Source organism: Nomascus leucogenys, chromosome 23 (assembly GCF_006542625.1).
Source record: "Nomascus leucogenys isolate Asia chromosome 23, Asia_NLE_v1, whole genome shotgun sequence".
Classification (NCBI taxonomy): domain Eukaryota; kingdom Metazoa; phylum Chordata; class Mammalia; order Primates; family Hylobatidae; genus Nomascus; species Nomascus leucogenys.
The window spans coordinates 6,293,749-6,314,336 of record NC_044403.1 but is presented as its reverse complement, the minus strand read 5'-3'; the positions used below and the strand labels follow the sequence as shown (position 1 = coordinate 6,314,336).

Here is a 20,588-nt window from a genome sequence, read left to right as displayed (position 1 = left end):
AGTTACAGACTTTTTTTTTTTTTTTCTTTTTTGAGAAGCTGGACGCAGTGGCTCATGCCTGTAATCCCAGCGCTTTGGGAGGCCAAGGTGGGAGTATTGCATGAGGCCAGGAGTGGGACACCAGTCTGGGCAACAAAGTGAAACACTGTCTCTACATAAGATAAAAATTACCCAGGCATAGTGGCACACGCCTAGCAACTTGGGAGGCTGAAGTGGGAGAAAGTTCAAGGCTGCAGTGAACTACGATCACTCTACTGCATTGTAGCCTGGGTGACAGAACAAGAACTTGTCTCCAAAAAATGAAAAGGAAAAGGAAAAAAAGAAAAAGAAACAAACAAACTGGACCCTGGGGTCCAGTCAATAACTAAGGCTAAGGTTGTGACACCCACCTAGGAAGTAACCATGAAATCTTTCCAATGTTGTCACTTTTTTTTTTTGGAGACACGGTCTGCTCTATTCCAGCCCAGGCTGGAGTCTGGAGTGCAGTGGCACATTCTTGGCTCACTGCAGCCTCAACCTCCTGGGCTCAACTGATCCTCCCACCTCAACCTCCTAAGTAGCTGGGACCTCCAGCTACTCCCAACCTCCCGAGTAGCATGCCACCATGCCTGGTTAATTTTTTTATTTTTGTAGAAATGGGCTCTTGCTGTGTTGCCTGGGTTGGTCTGATTGTTTCTTAATAAAATTTAAAATTTTATTCGGAAGTTCTCTTTCGTCTCTGGCTCCCAGTAAGAAAGTAGTTTCTAGTCTCAGTTGTTTTACTTCTTAACTGATTCTGGTCTGTTGTCTCTCCAGTCCAAATTTACTCAATTTATCTAACGGTCAGAAGGGCTGAAGAAGAAAAGGAATTTGTTTTCTTAGAAGGTAAATATACTTTTCCCAAATTAAGGTCATTTATATGAAATTATCAGCTTTAAGTAATGAGTAAAATTCTGAGAAGCCCCAAGGGGAAAAAAAACCTTTTTAATTCTAGCAGCCCTAGTCTACTGGAAAAGCAATTAACGTATACTTAATGATTTTCGACCTGGCGTGGTGGCTCACGCCTGTAATCCCAGCACTTTGGGAGGCCGAGACGGCAGATCACCTGGAGTTCGAGACCAGCCTGGCCAACATGGTGAAACCCCGTCTCTACTAAAAAATGCAAAAATTAGCCAAGCATGGTGGCAGGAGCCTTAACCCCAGCTACTTGGGAGGCAGAGGCAGGAGAACCGTTTGAACCTAGGAGGCAGAGGTTGCAGTGAGGCAAGATCAAGCCATTGCACTCAAACCTGGGGGACAAGAGCGAGACTTCTCTTAAAAAAAAAAGTAATGATTTTCTAAATGTATGTACAAAAATGTATAAAGACAGTTTACTGAATTATTTCTGTAAATATAATTTTAGGGTAATATAAATCTTGCCCCCCACCCCGCCCCCTGCTTCAAATAGCATGGTGTTTTTTCCCCTAATGTATTAGGGAAGAAATTGATAAAATTTATGACACCTACTAATTTTATGAATTATGACGTTAAGGTAAATTGATTTTTTTTTTTTTTTGAGACAGAGTCTTACTCTGTTGCCCAGGCAGGAGTGCAGTGGCATGATCTTGGCTCACTGCAACCTCCGCCTCCTGGGCAGCCTCAACCTCCCAGGCTTAAGCAGTCCTCCCAACATGGCCTTCCAAGTAGCTAGGACTACAGGTGTGTGTCACAATGCCTGGCTAATTTTTTGATTATGTATTTATTTATTTAAGGCAAGGCCTCACTCTGTTGCCCAGGCTGGAGTGAAGTGGCACATTCATGGCTCGCTGCAGCCTCGACCTCCAGAGCTCAAGTGATCCTCCCACCTCAGCCTCCCAAGTAGCTGGAACTACAGGGTCACACCACGACACCCCACTAAATTTTTTTTCTTTTTTTTTTTGTTTGAGATGGAGTCTCACTCTGCCGCCCAGGCTGGAGTACAGTGGCTAGATCTCGGCTCACTGCAACCTCCACCTCCCAGTTTCAAGGAATTCTCCTGCCTCAGCCTCCCGAGTAGCTGGGACTACAGGCGCATGCCACCACGCCTGGCTAGTTTTTTGTATTTTTTAGTAGAGAGGGGATTTCACTGTGTTAGCCAGGATGGTCTCAATCTCCTGACCTCAGGTGATCCACCCGCCTCAGACTCCCAAAGTGCTGGGATTACAGGCATGAGCCACCGCACCTGGCCAATTTTTGTATTGTTTTGTAGAGATGGGGTCTTGCCATGTTGCCCAGGCTGGTCTCAAGCTCCTGGGTTCAAGTGATCCTCCTGCCTCAGCCTCCCATAGTGCTTGGATTACAGGTATGAGCCACCATGCCTGGCCTTTTGATTAAATTTTAAAATCAGACTTTTAACTGTGGTTAGTATTCAACTGCAAGAGATTTTATATATTTCTTTTGTATTAAAAGAAATAGTCATTCTCTTTTTCCACCCAGTATTAATACCAGGGAAAGAAAAGGAAATATAAGCCACTGGACTTAGAAAATTTGGGTTTTCTTTTTCTTTCGAAATTAAATGTTTTATTTTTATGGATTTAGGGGTATAAGTGCAGTTGGGTTACATGGATATATTGCGTAGTGGTGAAATCTGGACATTTAGTGTACCCACGGACAGTCTGTTTTAACATATGAGGAAACAGTACTATAAGTATTATAAATAGGATTTCCCCTTATTTATTTTATTTTATTTTTTTCGACAGAGTCTCGCTGTTGCCCAGGCTACAGTGTAGTGGTGCAATCTCAGCTCATCGCAACCTCTACCTCCCAGGTTCAAGTGATTCTCGTACCTCACCCTCCTCAGTAGCTGGGATTACAGGCACGTGCCACCATGCCCTGCTAATTTTTGTATTGTCAGTAGAGACAGGGTTTTGCCAGGTTGGCCAGGCTGGTCTCGAATTCCTGACCTCAGGTGATCCTCCCGCCTCGGCCTCCCAAAGTGCTGGGATTACCAGCGTGAGCCACTGTGCCCAGCCCCTTATTTATTCTTTATGCTTATTAGCTGTCTTTTAATATCTGTTCTCACATTAAAAACCAGTTTCAGGAATGAGATGAGGGGCCTAAAAAGCTTAAGTTTATTAGAGACTTGAACTACAGTATTCCACACTTAAGAGTCTTCTAAGATTTAAGGGGTAAATCTGGTGTAAGATTTGGACAGAACTGAAACACCTGGAGCTAATCTTTACACCTGGGAAAACAGAATGTCTACAAGTGAGGGATGTAACTAAAACTAAAACTCCCAAGCTTTATTCAACAGAAATCAACACGAAAAGTTCAAAGAGCTCCGTAGCACAATTACTGAAAGGAAGATGAAGACAGGTTGGGATTGAGACGGATTAATCAATTGAAAGTAGAAAGCTAGATTAAGATCAGGAAGCATTTGCTTATGGGTTAGTAACTGTTAAGTCACTGTGTTCTTTTGCTCAAATTACTACATGATTGCATTACTATACGTGACAATAATTTGGCCTTGACTGGGAGGCCAATATGATGATATTGTGCTGTTTTCTTCCTGGTATTGTTTTTTCATGCTTTTTGGGAAAACATAGGCTCTTAGTCTAACAGTGATTTTGAGCATGGTCTTGAACCAGACTACCTGTGTTTAATTAAGTCCTGACTTCACTGCTTAATACTTGTGTGTCTTTAGGGAAGATGCTTAACCTCTCTTCACCTCAGTTGCCTCGTCTGTAAAATGTGATAATAATAGTATCATGGTTAATAGCAGTACACCCACCTCTCAGGGTTGGAAGGATTCAGTGAGTTCATGCCCCCAAAGCACTCGAACAGTGTCTCTCACTCAGTAACAACTGTTAAGGATCAGAATTTTGCAACTCTGGCAGAGGGAACACTACTCAAAAAATAGAAATAACAACAAAAAAAGCAGTTATGTTTATCAAGCATTAGCTTTTTTTTTTTCCCACAAATTGGTAGGAGTGAGCATCCTATTTTTTCTTTTGAAACAGAGTCTGGCTCTGTTGCCCAGGCTGGAGTGCAGTGGTGCAATCACGGCTCACTGCAGCTTTGCCCTCCTGGGCTCAAGCAGTCCTCCCACCTCAGCCTCCTGAGTAGCTGGGACCACAGGTGCATCATATTGCCCCATGTGCTTTTTTTTAATTTTTCATTTTATAGAGACAGGGTCTCACTATGTTGCCCAGGCTGGTCTCGAACTCCTGGGCTCAAGCAATTCTTCTGCCTTGGCCTCCCAAAGTTTTGGGATTACAGGCATGAACCACCACGCCCAGCCTAATTTTTTTTTTTTAACCAAACTGCCTTTTCTTACACAAAACTAAAAATGATATCCTTGAAAGCATATGATCTTGCTACAGTTTTTACTATGAAGAGTTCTCCTTCATATGGTTATGGTTTTTAATGTGCTAGGATCCTGATTTTCTCTGTCCTAGTTTATACTGGCCCTGCTGCTTTCCACAGCATCCAGATGCCAGGATGACTATACAACAGCCGAGAAAGATGACAGAGGTGCAAAGGGCCACAGAAACCAGCCAACTCTTTGAAGTCACAGATACCTCATCTTCATTCGCAGATGTGTGGTTTCTGCTATTGTATCCTTTGGTTTTGTTCGGTAATTGTTTGCTACTGTTGAGTCGGGGTGGGATCGGCATATGAGAAAGTTTTGTGTCTATGGGTACAAAGAAAGGAGAAATAGTCTTATTATCTGGATTGCTGATGAAATCAGTACTTGGTGACACCTTATTTATCTTTGTGGTAATGGAGTCATTCCGGGAAGTAAATATTGCCCAAAAATCTGTGGTTAATTCCTTAGAATAACCGGTACTGTTTGTGTTTTCAACCAAATCTTGATGCGTGGTTGAGGATGGAGCCTCTGTGGATGGCAGCATACCATTTATCATGGTGGTTTGTTTATCTAAATTCATAGCTTTTAGAACCCTTAGTCTGTCCCATCTATTGGATGAAGAACGAGTATTTAGATACGTGGGAGATTGTTCAAAAACCAGCAAATCCGGATCTATACCTGAAAAATAAATAAGGCATCATTCATTTTATTTTTACTTTCAAAGCAAAAACCTTAAAGCACAGTTTGGAGAAGGGGTTGGCTTTTGCCAGTATGAGTTATTGAACGAAGCTAAATTCACGTTCTACTACCACATACTTCTCAAAGGCTTCCAAACATACTGGCTACATTTGAATTTATCTTAACTTTCTAAAACACTTTTTTTTTTAAATGAACAAATTTGACTACACCCAAGGAGAAGGCTTTGTGTCTGTCAGGGTTTTTGTACAATAGTGAGTGTTACTTTGAGAGCTGTAGAAACAGTAACGATTTGAGACACAATATAGCGTTTATTATTTACTTATTTATTTATTTATTTTGAGACAGGGTCTCGCCCTGTCACTTAGGCTGGAGTGCAGTGGTGTATGGTCTCGGCTCACTGCAACCCCTGCCTCCCGGGTTCACGCAATCCTCTCACCTCAGTCTCCGGAGTAGCTGGGATTACAGGTGTGTGCCACCACACCTAGCCAATTTTTGTATTTTTTTTTGTAGAGATGGAGTTTTGCCATGTTGCCCAGGCTGGTCTCAGACTTGTGAGCTCAAGCGATCCACCGGCCTCAGCCTACCAAAGTACTGGGGTTATAGGCAGGAGCCACTGCACCCAGCAATATAGCATCTTTAAATCAAGTTAAGCAAAATAGGGCCTGAGAAGGGTGACTATAAGCAAAATCATGAGCAAAGCCTTAAGTCTCATCCCTTTTTGACCTCTGAGGGTCTTGCTTTGTCTTTAGTATTTTCTCCCTTGTATACTAACTCCTTTCCCTTTAACTTCAGACATGAACAAATACTGCTTTGTCTTTATAGGAGAAGAGAAAAAACTCTCAGCAGCTTTCCAATGGTCCCTGCTGGTGATCTCTCTCTCTCTCTCTCTCTCTCTGCGCAAACATGCCAGCATCCTTTGCTTCTGAGGTAGTCAATTGTTTCCTTACTTCCTGATCACTCACGTCACCTTGCTTTGGCTTCTCTCTTGTCCTTGATACTGCCGGCCACCTTCTTGAATTCTTCTTCCATGACTCCCTGGACCCCGGACCCCCTTGGCATTTTCTCCCAGACTACCTGCCTCTCATTTTTACTTTCTTTTGCTGGTTCTCTTGTACAATCTCACTGGTTGTGTGGTTTCCATAATCTTCAGTCCTTGGTTTTCAGCTGTATTTTCTCTTCACTGCCCCCTCCCCTCTAACACACACAAAGAGATTGTGCTCAACTGGCACCACTACATCAATGGTATTGAAACCCATATCAGTATGTTTTCCCCTCTTTCTTGAGCTCTGATCTCATTTATCCAGTCTTCTATTGGAGGTTTCCATCTGGACCTCTTATATCATCTCTTAATATGCCCAAAGCCAAAATCATTACCTCTGCCTCTTTGTCTCGTTCATTGGCATCATCATTCTTCCATCACCCACACTGAAATCTACACTGTAAGGTGATATTTTTTTTTTTTAAGAGACAGCTGTTACTCAGGCTGGAGTGTGATAGTGCAATCATAACTAACTGTAACCTTAAACTCCTGGGCTCAAGTGATCCTCCCACCTCAGCCTCATGAGTACCTGGGACCAACCACAGGCACACACCACCTTGCCTGGCTAATTTTTTTTGTAGAGATGGGGGTCTCTCTGTGTTGTTCAGGTTGGTCTTGAACTCCTGGGCTCAAGTGATCCTCCTGCCTGAGCCTCCCAAAGTGCTAGAATTACAGGCGTGAGCCACTGCACTTGGCCTGCAAAGTGATTTTGACTCCACTTACTTCATTTCCTTTTATTAAAAAGGTGATTAAGTCCTTATTCAATCTTCCCAATGCTCTGGTAATTATCCCTTCTCTTCATTTCAACTACTGTCACTTTGTGCAGACTTTAACGCTTCCCTGACTAGATTTTCTAATCTGTACCTGCATGTAATTTTCCTGGACTAGGACAAATAGATATCACTTCACATGTTTTTTCATTAAATGCCCTTGTTCTCTGTTTCTGACAAAGTCAAATCAAAACTCTACTCTGTCCATGGCCTTTACGATACCTGTCCCTACCTTATCTTAGCCATATTTTCATTGCAACTACATGTCTCCTTATTGTGGCCAGATCTGTTTGCTTACTCTCCTGTGGCATAATATAGAACTCATTATCTTCTTCTGCCTGCCTTCTTCCATGAACCTCCTCTCGATACACTGACTTTCACTAGCCTCCCCTTTGAAACTTCGCACTGAGGCAGCTTCACATATTTTTGTATTTAGTTGTGTCTTAACACTAACTGTAAGATTTGTCACATCATCTAGATTATAAAGGAACTCGAGGGCAGAGATACGGCTGCGACCTTCCACCGTGTTAATTCTAGCCTGGAGCATCAGGTGTTCCATACATACAAATTGATAAAGAAATTTATCTCCTTTGCATTTTGATGGCAAAAATCTCTTATGGTCACTAATTTACACCCTGAGATTACATAAATGGGCACAAAACACATTTCTAAAATAAAATACACTGGTTATCTTGGGACCAATGATATGCTAATGTATGTCAGCACACGGTGGTAAGTTTCCCTGAACCTGACATCCCTCTTTTCCGAATCCTGTTTGCAGTATCCATGGCCCTCAAAACTGCCATTTAGCATTTTCTTTATCTCCTAGTGGTACCCTCAGCCACCGCAGGACCTTTTTTTTTTTTTTTGAGGCAGAGTCTTGCTCTGTCACCATGCTGGAGTGCAGTGCCATGATCTCAGCTCACTGCAATCTCCGCCTCCCAGGTTCAAGCGATTCTCCTGCCTCAGCCTCCTGAGTAGCTGGGACTACAGGCGTGTGCCACCACGCACAGTTAATTTTTGTAATTTTGGTAGAGACAGGGTTTCACCATGTTGGCCAGGATGGTCTCGATCTCTTGACCTCGTGATCTGCTCACCTTGGCCTCCCAAAGTGCTGGGATTACAGGCATGAGCCACCACGCCTGGCCGAGAAACGCTTCCTTTGGCTTTGCTAAGAGTTCTTGAGATTCATGAAATATAGTGGGTAAGCTCTTGTTCAATCATGTATGATTTATAATCTGGAGTGAACTCTTTGCTGAACACATCAAACTAAAGAGAATTTTCTTTCAGTTTTCTGTCCTAGGTATCCAAAATTTTTCCAAAGTTCACTGGAAAATAATGATTTTAGGGACTCACATATAGCTATTGCCAGCCAGTTTCTCAGCTATATGCCTCTACTAGAATATTGCTAGCACTCTTTAAAAGTCTTGAAATATGTAATCATTACCGTCTGTTATGTTGTACAAAATGGCACTGGTTCCAGGCTCTAATATGCAGCTCTCCAGTGTTGGGCAGTGAACATGGAGACAGTTGATATTATCATGAATAGGATTGTGGTAGAAGACAGCCAGGTTACAGGAAACTGAAAGGGAAACAAGCGAAGTACATCTGTGGATGGTCTCAATTTCCACCAGTTTCATGAACTCTGAGTAACTTATATTTGTTTCAGGAATACTGGATTAACAGTATTTTTCAGGGCAACGTGCAGACATTTTGCAGAACGTTTATAAACTATTGTAACTGCTTCTGTGAATATGGAAAATACTTTTTTTTATTTTTTGAACAGGGTCTCGCTCTGTCACTCAGGCTGGAGTGCAGTGGTGCGATTACAGCTCACTGCAGCCTAGACCTCCCGGGTCCAAGCAATCCTTCCACCTCAGTCTCCCAAATAGCTGGGACTAGAGGCACACATCACCATGCTGGGCTAATTTTTGTATTTTTTGTAGAGGCAGGGTTTCACCATGTTGCCCAGGCTGGTCTCAAACTCCGGAGCTCAAGGGATCTGCCTTCCCCAAAGCTGGAATTACAGGGAGGAGCCACCACACCCAGCCAGAAAATGCCTTTTTAAAAGAAAATACTGATTTTCTCAAAGTAATCTTTCATACTTTCCATCCCACACAGGATATTTGGAATCATTCATTATTTCCTGGTCCCAGAATTTTGTGTTCATGAAAAGTTAGATTAGCTACAAAAACCTCTGGAGGCCCAGCGTGGTGGCTCATTCCTGTAACCCCACCGCTTTGGGAGGCCGGAGGGGGTGGAGGGGGCGGATCACCTGAGGTCGGGAGTTCGGGACCAGCCTGACCAACATGGAGAAACCCCATCTCTACTAAAAATACAAAATTAGCCAGGTGTGGTGGCGCATTCCTGTAATCCCAGCTACTCGAGAGGCTGAGGCAGGAGAATTGCTTGAACCCGGGAGGTTGCAGTGAGCCGAGATTGCGCCATTGCACTCCAGACTGAGCAACGAGAGCGAAACTCTGTCTCAAAAAACAAACAAAAACAACAATAAAAAACCCTGGGGATTTATATATCAGGTTTCTAGGCACAGTGTCCTCTCAGAATACTAAGCGGCTGGGGGTCACCAGAGAAAGAAATAGGAAAATACAGGGACAAATGCTGTAAAGAAGAAGAGGGAGTAGTGGGAAGGGCAAAAGAGTAATACCTGAGCGGCTCAGATGGTGGAAAGGCCACAGGCTGTGTGAGCATCACCTTGCCCTGACTGCAGGTGTGCACTCTCCCCACATGCAAAACCACATCCAAGGAAAAGCCTAATCAGTGTCATTTAAAGAGGCAGGGACTGGACAGGCAGGGATGCTAGCAGGTAGAATTCTAACAGGTGGGGACACACTACTGGCTCATGCTGTCTTTCCTTTTCTAAGCAAATTTGCTTTTTAAAACATGTTCTTTGGCCAGGCGCAGTGGCTCACACCTGTAATCCCAGCACTTTGGGAGGCCAAGGTGGCGGATCACTTGAGGTCAGGAGTTCGAGACCAGCCTGGCCAACATGGCGAAACGTCGTCTCTACTAAAAAAAAAAATACAAAAATTGACTGGGCATGGTGGCACGCAGCTGTAACCCCAGCTACTCAGGAGGCTGAGGCATGAGAATCACTTGAACCCAGGAGGCAGAAGTTGCAGTGAGCTGAGATCACGCCACTGCACTTCAGCCTGGGCAACAGAATAAGACTCTGTCTCAAAAAAAAAAAAAAAAAAAAAAGTAAAGAAAAGAAAAAGAAAACAGTTCTCTGACAGAGGAAGAGAAGACTTAAAAAGAAAAAAGTTTCCTTAGTTCTGGAAAACCTGAAGCAGATTTGTGTAATGCAAATCTTCAGTCTACCCTCACGAAAGTGCAACATAGATTTTACTTCTGCTGCAGTGCAGTAGAGACCATGTGATATGAAATATCCATTGGCCAAAAGGTATCAACTTTTTTTTTTTTTTCAGTCACCCAGACTGGAGTGAAGTGGCGCAATCTTGGCTCAATGCAACTTCCGCCTCTTGGGTTCAAGTGATTCTCCTGCCTTAGCCTCCCGAGTAGCTGGGATTACAAGCATGCACTACCACGCCTGGTTAATTTTTGTATTTTTAGTAGAGACAGATTTCACCATGTTGTCCAGGCTGGTCTCAAACTCCTAACCTCAAGTGATCTGCCTGCCTCGGCCTCCCAAAGTGATGGGATTACAGGCATGAGCTACCTGCCACCAAGGTATCAACTTCTTTAATAAAATAAGATTACAGAGGGCTAGTGTCTGATCACCAGACCTCAAAGCATGCCTAAAGCTGTGGATCTGCTGCTAGCAGAACCTGTACTGCTTCTGTGTAAGGTGAACTGTGAGGAGTTGCATCTCCATCATTACTTCTAGCACATCCTCATTTTGCTGCACTCTATTTTTCCAGGAGAAAGAATAAGACAAAAATTAGTAAATAATACATTGCTAATACATTACACATTACAAATACATTCCCTGAGAACTGTGCTGTAAAGTTTAAGGGAAAGAAAAACTATTCAAACTTAAGACTTTAAAATTTCTGATGAGCAAGTAGTTGATTCTGTAGAGGACAATTTTGAAACATGTTTTACATTCCTTGTATACATTCGGCATCCCAGCTCTGAGCAGGATTGTGGCATTTTAAAGTTATGGCTTCCGGCTAATAACTGGAATGTGCTTCCTGTTCTTTCTTGTTCTGAAGGAAGAAAGCCACAACTGAGAAGTTACACGGGCTTTAAAATCATGGGATTGCCCTATATGCTTACAGTATCCCCGACAGTCCAAAGGCCAGGGCTTCTCTGCTGTGGAGTCAGGTAAATTCATGCTACGGGAAAATTCAAGGAAGTGTCCTGCCCCTCTGCTCTCTCCCCTCAGTGAGGCCTTATGGGAGTTAAAAGCATCTGGAAGGTGGAAATCTGGATTGGCTAACTTTTCAAAAAGATTTCCTCTTATTAAATTATTGTAGCTCCAATTTTCATCTCGAAAATCTTACATACATAATCTTACATACACAAAAATCTTACATACGTAATTGGGCAAGAGGCATTGGAAGTTAACAAGTTGATATGAAACCATGGAAAGAAAGTGTGGAACAACCAAGGGAATTATTTTAAAGTGCTGTGTTGCTTTTGCTGTTTATTTTTAAGTAGCATTAAAATCTTGGAAAAATGAAAAAGAAATGAAAGAAGTCTTTAGGCAATTATAACTTGAAATCCTGCAATAATAAAATAAACATTCCTAATTGCAGGTCTCGATCATATTACATGGATGAAGTCTACACGCAGATTCCATATGACAGACAAAACATCTATGAGGAATATTTGGAAATATGATTTTGGGGCGAGTATTTGACATATATCTCCCTATTTCTTTCAAAACATGAATCGCACTCTAAATTGTTTTTTAATACATTCCACATTTGGTAAACCTAAGTCAGCACATTTTAGTTTAGGGGTGTGTGTGTGTGTATGTGTGTGTGTGTGTGTGTGAGACAGTCTCGCCCTGTTGCCCACGCTGGAGTGCACTGGTGCGATCTCGGCTCACTGCAACCTCTGCCTCCCGGGTTCAAGCAATTCTCCTAACTCGGCCTCCCGAGTAGCTGGGATTACAGGTGCTCACCACCACCCCTGGCTAATTTTTATATTTTTAGTAGAGAGGTGGTTTCACCATGTTGGCCGCGTTGGTCTCCAACTCCTGACCTCGGGTGATCCACCCACCTCGGCCTCCCAAAATTCTGAGATTACAGGCATGAGCCACCGCACCTGGCCCGGCACATTAAAAAAAATTTGATATGATACTAATATCACCAAAATGTATTTTGAAAGGGAAATTATAATAAATATTTGACTGGGTGCAGTGGTTCACATCTGTAATCCCAGCACTTTGGGAGGCTGAGGCAGGAGGATCACTTGAGTCCAGGAGTTCGAGACCAGCTCAGGCAACATAGTGAGACTCTGTCTCTAAAAATTTAAAATTAAATGAGAAATAAATAAATATTTTTAAAATCATATATATTTTGAGCTGTAAAAATATTGTAAATTAACCTTGGGGGAAATATTTTCATTTAGCATTTTGGTGAAGAAAAGAGGATTCTGTTTCCTGTAGGTGCTATCAAATTCTGGATCATTATTAAATCTGTAAATAGAGCCTGCTCTGGCCCAGACTGTGAAATCAGTTTCACTGGCTCTCTTTCCTCTCCCTCTCTCTCCCACACCCTAGGGCATCTTCTCTAGTCCTTTACAACTGTTTACTGGCCTCTGCCTAGGGCTCCTCACCTAGGGCTTCACCCTTGGAAGTTTCTTCTCATTTTTGCCCAAGCATATCATGAATACTTACCATCCTTCCGGAGACAGCAGCTCCTACTGCACTCCTGGCCAGTGCTTTCAGAATAATACTTCAAGAACTGGGCTCCCAGCTTCTGAGACTCCTCCAGATTGATTAGAAGACCTGCGAAGCGACGGATCCAGCAGTCTCTGTAAAAAATTGTGGGTGAGCAGAGAGAGTCTGATGTCCACCCCATGCTTAGGAGCAATATCATGTTCACTGCTACCACTGCCACATGCATGTTTCCTGTATGAAGGAAGACTCGAAGATAAGTCTGATTTCCAGACAGAAGCTGAACACTGGAGTTTAGGACAGTCTCTGGAATGTCAGAGGTGTTGTTAAGGGAGAGCTTCCTTGCAGCTTTTCTGGAGAGTCACTTTCTAGCAAAATAAGACCACTCTTTGACTGCACATTGATTTTTATTTTCTTTCTTCCCGAGCCCCAGGTGAACATTTGATTTGCTGGCATTCTTTCTGAACACTTTCCAGGCTATTTCAATCCCCTGTCCCTTAGCATCTTAAGATGTGCATTCTCTTTTCTGCTTTTCTTCTTTCTCTGAAAGTGAATAGTCACAGACACCTTTTGCTAAGTAAATATAAAGACAAGTGGAAACCTTAGTCAAGAGGCTTTCTGAGGCAAACAATAAGTTAGTCACTTGACGTCAGATAAAGGAAGTATCCATTTCATCAAAAACAAGACATGATTTTGTGAGGGCACTTCTGTTTGATTTTTAAAGAACTTGTGATTGCAGATTGTCTTTTAAAAAATCATCTCTATTTCTTTGAATTTAAGTTCTGACATTCAGGTTCACTAAAAAAAATTTTTTTGCACTGGTTTGGGTTTTCATTCTTACTTAAAAAAAAAAACCTTGGCCAGGCACAGTGGCTCACACCTGTAATCTCAACACTTTGGGTGGCTGAGGTGGGAGATTGCTTGAGCCTGGGAGGTAGAGGTTGCAGTGAGCCGAGATGACACTACTGCACTGCAGCCTGGGTGACAGAGCGAGACCCTGTCTCAGAAAAACCAAACCAACCAAACAAACAAAAAACACTAGGAAAATGGTGAAATGTTTTTAAATTTCTAAATAGTAATAAAATCATTTCAACTGCAATGCCCAAACATTTGAAAAGGCAGTGAAAACGGACTGTTGCTTTTGTGAAAGTTGTGGGTTTCATATCCTGTGACATCCAAGGTGACAAATTAGCTCAAAGCATAAAACTGTTGCTTTTTTGTATCCAATTTTATATGAAGCATTAGTGATAATCAGCTTTTGGCACAAAGCACTCTACTGTTTCTTTTAAAAAAGAGAAACTTTCTAATCTGTGATCTGTATTTCTTTTATACCTTTTTATACAATGACTCATTCACCTTCTTGACACAAAAATCATTAGCATTCTTTGAACGTTCATCTCTTCATCTGTTTCCTAATAATAGTCAATCTAGTTATTACATATCTTTTGATTTTTAGAAACATATGATAATAATTGATAATGAAAAGGAAAGTAGTTAAGACTGAATAGCTTTAAATATGAAACACTTCATTTTCTTCTGAGCAAAAATTATATTATGCACTAAGTCCTAACCTTGCCTAAGCCACACAGAATACACAAAATGATAAACATTTCATTCTAATGAACTTCTTATGGAAAGCAAATTTCAGTTGCTTACCTGCAACGACTCAGACGATTCCATCTGTTTGAAGGGATAGGGAAGAGAGGTTTTATAATGCCAAAGGAAGGAAGGGAAAGGATGAGTAACAAAAAATTACTCTCGATATTTTATGAGATTCTGTGGCTATTTCTCTTAGAAAATGCCCTCGAGACATAAACAGGAAGGTCTACTCTCTAATCTTATAATCTTCAAGTCTTTGAGTCATATTAAGTATAGGTTCTTTTGTGTGCTATATAATTCTTTGAAGTTCTCGTATTCCTTTCAGGGATAATGGAACAAGCCACAATTGTTTAACCCTTTTGCTGTCAGATTATATTTAAATAAAGATCAAAGTTTCATTTTAAAGGATCTACAAGTCTTGGCCAGGCGGGGTGGCTAATGCCTGTAATCCCAGCACTGTGGGAGGCTGAGGCAGGAGGACTGCTTGAGCCTAGGAGTTTGAGACCAGCCTGGGCAACACAAGGAGACAGGGTCTCTACTAAATAAATAAATACATAAATAAAGCCCTGCAGGGGCTGGTGCTATTAAGAAACAAAAAACAAACAAACAAAAAAAGGATCTACAAGTCTCAATGTAAAAGCATGCTTTAAATTTTTTAAAACTTTTTTTGGAGATTACATAAAGTCTGGAAATGGATAACTTCTTGGGACCAAGTATTTTAAAAAGAAATGGTAGAAACTGGAATGCAGAGGTAGAGGGAGGCATCCACAACAATCTCAAAACTTGTCCCTGTGCGCTGAAATTGCAGAAACCAGGAAGCAATGCAACTGAATCAAAAGTTGTTATAAGGCCTTGTTATCAAATACGCAGAACCACTACACTGTTGCAATGTGGAATACATTATATTTCTTTCCAATAGGGTGCTCTTGCTCTGCAGAGGGGTTCACAAATGTGATTTGTACTTTAAAAGTCACGACAGCCTGATTCAGTAGCTGTTGAGTGGAGAGTGACATTCTTATTTTTCCAACAGTCCCAGGTGATTTCCTAAGATGTCTGGGAAACACTGATACAGATAGATGAGCGAAATAAATGGAAGTTTTACCTAAACAAGGATGCTCAACCTAATTACCTAGAACCATTTTAAGACCATATACTACTTTTACCTCATTTAAATCACTCCATAAGCTTTGATGAAAGGAAGACACTTCAGTTTTGCTTGTTAAAAAACAGAAATAGGCCAGGCATGTTGGCTTACGCCTGTAATCCCAGCACTTTGGGAGGCTGAGATGGGCGGATCACTAGAGGTCAGGAGTTTGAGACAAATGTGGCCAGTATGGTGAAACCTCATCTCTACTAAAAATACAAAAATTAGCTGGGTGTGGTGGTGCATGCCTGTAATCCCAGCTACTCAGGAAGTTGAGGCAAGAGAATCACTTGAACCTGGGCAGCTGAGGTTGCAGTGAGACGAGATTGCACCACTGCACTCCAGCCTGGGAGACACAGCAAGGCTCCGTCTCAAAAAAAACCCAAAAAACAAAAAACAGAAATAAAGTTGTTTTAGGAATATTGAGGAACTGAAAAACTAAAGAGAAATAATTTTTAAATGGTAGTGAAGTAATAGCATAGCTTTAGTAAATTCAAGACATTTGGAAAACAGTCACTATTTCACCTTTAATTATTTATTTATTTATTTTTTGAGACTGAGTCTCACCCTGTTGCCCAGGCTTGAGGGCAGTGATGCAATCTTGGCACACTGCAACCTCCGCCTCCCGGGTTCAAGCTATTCTCCCATCTCAGCCTCCCGAGTAGCTGGGATTACAAACATGCAGCACCATGCCTGGCTAATTTTTGTATTTTTTAATAGAGATGGGGTTTCACCATGTTGGCCAGGCTGGTCTTAAACTCCTGACCTTAAGTGATCTGCCCACCTTAGCCTCCCAACGTGCTGGGGTTACAAGTGTGAGCCACCGTGCCTGGTCACCTTTATTTTAAAATTGCAAGTTGTTTTATTTACTTATGTTTCCATTTCATTTGATGATAAATTAATAAAAATTATTTTTTAAAAAATGGTACCTGAAAAATTTAAATGTTTTTTCTTTAAAAATGTTTTTGCTTCTATTAAATTGACATATGTTGACTTTAATAATTCAAATCATATAGAAAAATACAAAAAGAAACTATTCAAGCAGTTACCATCTTAATAAACACCTTTCTGGATATTGTTATTTAAAAAAACATATGAACTGTCAAAATACAAAATTACAACAAATTTAGTTTAAAGATCTTAATTGGCTTTTATTTGTGATTCCAGAATAGGGCAACACCTCATTCGATAAAATCCAATAAACTGAGCAGAGGAGGTGGCTTTGTTGATGGAAAAGAGCTGAGGAAAGCAGAAATAGAAAATAAAAAGCAGGGGCCAGGCGCGGTGGCTCACGCCTGTAATCCCAGCACTTTGGGAGGCCGAGGCGGGCAGATCACGAGGTCAAGAGATCGAGACCATGCTGGCTAACATGGTGAAACCCCGTGTCTACTAAAAATACAATAAAATTACCTGGGTGTGGTGGCGGGCGCCTGTAGTCCCAGCTACTCGGGAGGGTGAGGCAGGAGAATGGCGTGAACCCGGGAGGTGGAGCTTGCAGTGAGCCGAGATTGCGCCACTGCACTCCAGCCTGGGCGACAAAGTGAGACTCCCATCTCAAAATAAATAAATAAATAAACAAATAGATTACTTTCCTCGTAAAGGTTAAAGCAGAGGGCACTGCCTTATCGTGCTGGTTAAAAGCAGCCTGTCTGGGGATTTGGTTATTATCTCTCTCCCGAGTTTTTCAAAGATCAGATACAGATCTTGGTTCTGGCCTGGTGGCATCATGGAGCATCACCCTGAGTAACTCCATTTTGGTTTCATCTGTTGGGGCTAGTGCAGGAGCTCAGTTCAAACCAATGGTCTTGGCTGGTGCAGTGGCTCACACCTATAATCCCAACACTTTGTAAGGTCGAAGAGAGAGAATTGCTTTGAGCCCAGGAGTTTTGATACCAGCCTGGAAAACATAGGGAGAGGCTGTCTCTACAAAATTTTAAAAAACTAGCCAGGTTGAGGTGGGGCCCATGAGGTTGAGGCTGCAGTGAACTGTGGTTGTGCCACTGCACTCCAACTTGGGCAACAGAGCAAGACCGTGTCTCAAATAAATAATAAACAAACCAATGGTCTATACGTTTTATTTATTTTTAAATTTTTTTTTGTAGAGACGAGGTCTCACTATGTTGCCCAGGCTGGCCTCAAACTCCTGGCTTGTGCAATCCTCCCGCCTTGGCCTCCCAAAGTGCTGGGATTACAGGAATCAGTCACCGCACTGGCCTCCTATAAATTTTATTTTACAATATATAGGTTTACATACATGGAATCATACTGTTCCAAAATCTGTTTTTTTTAAAAACTTAATGTAAAAGTATATTTTTCAGCCAGTCATGGTGGCTCACGCCTGTAATCCCAGCACTTTGGGAGGCTGAGGTGGGCGGATTACCTGAGGTTGGGAGTTCAAGACCAGCCTGGCCAACATGGTGAAAGCCCGTTTCTACTAAAAACACAAAAATTAGCCAGGCATGGTGGCAGACACCTGTAATCCCAGCTACTTGGGAGGCTGAGACAGGAGAATGGCTTGAATCCAGGAGGCCGAGGTTGCAGTGAGCTGAGATCACACCACTGCACTCCAGCCTGGGCAACAAGAGCGAGACTCTGTCTCAAAAAAAAAAAAAAAAGTATATTTTTCAGTGATCCTAAAGAAAGGTCTACACAAAAACTTCTAATGGCTCTTTGGCATTTCATTCTACCATACCAAAATTTACTCTGCACTTCAGCTTCCTCAGCTGTAAAATATAAAAACGGTACTGTAATCCATGCAAAGCACTTACAACAGTGCCTGGCACACACTAAACGCTCAATACATATAAGCTACTATTATTATATATTATGTTGTTTTCCAATTTTTTGTTATCGAAAACAATACTGTGATAAGGATCTTGTACTAAGATTTTTTTCTATTTGCTATTTCAAAAGGGATATTTTCCATAAATTCTTTAAAAAATGACCTACCTCAGCTGGGTGTGGTGGCTCATGCCTGTAATCCCAGCACTTTGGGAGGCTGAGGAGGAAGCATCACTTGTGCCCAGGAGTTCAAGACCAGCCTGGGCAACATGGTGAAACCCCGTCCCCACAAAAAATGTAAGAATTAACCAGGCATAGTGGCGCATGCCTGTAATCTCAGCTACTTGGGAGGCTGAGGTGGGAGGAGCACTTGAACCTGGGAGGCCCCTGGGAGGAGCACTTGAACCTGGGAGGCTTCATTGAGCCGTAATAGTGCCACCGCACTCCAGCCTGAATGGCAGAGTGAGACCCTGTCTAAAAAAATAAAAAATAAAAATTACCTAACTCTATTTGACCATTACTCTTTTGTAAAACTGTTTTACAGATAGTACCACAAAGCTGGCTTTTATTATTGAATGATCAGTCAATAACAGATCTATAAAATTATACCTCCAGTTATATAAAGCAACATTTTCAGGAAGCCTGATTTAGGTCTTTTTAAAATAAAGGAATTTATATTGCTCTGACTTTGCATTTCTAGCTTAACAGAAAACTTACTATGTAATTTATTAAAATGATTTGATCATTTAAGATGCTCCCAATCCTAAATAATGTTATTATCATATTGGGAGCCAAAAAACCCTCACAAGATCAATGCCCAGTATTGTGAGACTAATACCCCAGACTCCCTGTCCAACCTCATCTTACCCTGATAATGTTACTGTGCTTGAATTGCCTTTCTAATGCACATCATTCTTTGAGCATGATTTTTTTGGTCTGTTTTAAAAAGGCAAGAAAATACCAGTCTGAGGCATATCTATGACGGCTGGGAAACAAAAGCATCCATTGGTGAAAGATTCAAGAGAAAGAGGAGAGACTGAGAGCCTGTTCTTTGTGGCTGACCCACTGAATCTGGCATTGTTGCCGGTTGAGGCACAGAAAAATCGTAGGTCCAAGCCTCTTTGATACAGGGGGCGCCTCCCAGCAAAATTCCCCAGCCTGATGCTTAATACAGGATGTTACACTCTAGCATCCCAAAGAAGCTGCTAAATCCATGATCACCCACTCCACCTCCTGCTCCAAAGCTTATCGTGTCTCACTGCACCCTCATAGAGAATGGAAGTGTGAAGGGTTGATGTGAAAATGGAGTTTTATCAGTAACGATTTAAAGGCCAGGTGAAGCAAGGTGAAGAGATGAATGTTTTTTATAGAATCCAAGAAAACAACTGAGTTAAGTCATAGATCCATTTTTATTTCCTTCATTTTTTTCCAGGGAGGCCAGAATCTACTAGAACATTTTCTATGTCTTTTATTTTTTAGTTCCTTATTCCTAGCATTATTATAAAGAAAATAGGCCAGGCACAGTAGCGCTTTGAGAGGCCAAGGCAGCAGGATCACTTGGGGTGGCAGGATCCCTTGGGCCCAGGAGTTTGAGGTCTGTTCTGGGCAAGGTAGCAAGACCCTATCTCTATGGAAAAAAAAATGGATTTTTTTGCCGGGCATGGAGGCTCACGCCTATAATCCCAGCACTTTGGGAGGCCGAGGTGGGTGGATCACATGAGGTCAGAAGTTCGAGACCAGCCTGACCAACATGGTGAAACCCCGTCTCTACTAAAAATACAAAATTAGCCGGAAGTGGTGGCTCATGCCTGTAATCCCAGCTACTCCGGAGGCTGAGGCAGAAGAATCGCGGGAGGCAGAGGTTGCAGAAAGCTGAGATCGCACCATTGCACTCCAGCCTGGGCAACAAGAGGGAAACTCTGTCTCAAAAAAAAAAAAATAAAAAGACAAACCTCCTTTCCAAAGTAATAATAATAAAGTAAAAGATGACAACAACACCTGTCTGTGAACTAGCTAAATTACATAGTAAGAACCACAAATGTAACCAAACTATGTTGACAGGATCTCATGTTTCACCTTTGACTTTCTTTAGTTCTCTGGTTTTTAACCCTTTCCCCTCCCTAACATAAAACGTTAGCATGGTAGGATGTATCTTCTTTAAATAGGGGAAATGTACTTATGAAGAAGATATTATTTAACAACCTGTCATTCAAGAAGAAAGCTGAAGCTTGTAATACAAAAAAAAAAAAGAAAAATCCAAACACATATTCTTTCCAAGTTAAGGACTGTTTATCATAGGTAGTTCTCAAACCTTGGTTTGGGGGAAGTTTTCAAGGTTTTCTGTTTTTGTTTTGTAAGATAACAGTGAACACACCCTCTGCTTCCTCCCAATCCTTCTCCCTTCTCCTACCCAAAGATAACCC

General features: G+C 41.8%; 1 protein-coding gene across 1 annotated transcript; it reads right to left on the bottom strand.

Annotated features, from left to right (window-relative positions):
* Positions 1 to 4,367: 4,367 nt before the first annotated feature.
* MANSC4 (MANSC domain containing 4) lies at positions 4,368 to 12,870 on the bottom strand. The gene is made up of 3 exons (XM_003265643.4): positions 12,642 to 12,870; positions 8,262 to 8,396; positions 4,368 to 4,984 (listed from the first exon to the last, which is right to left on the bottom strand). Exons 1-3 carry the CDS (start codon positions 12,868 to 12,870, stop codon positions 4,368 to 4,370), a joined length of 981 nt encoding a protein of 326 aa, XP_003265691.3.
* Positions 12,871 to 20,588: the final 7,718 nt, after the last annotated feature.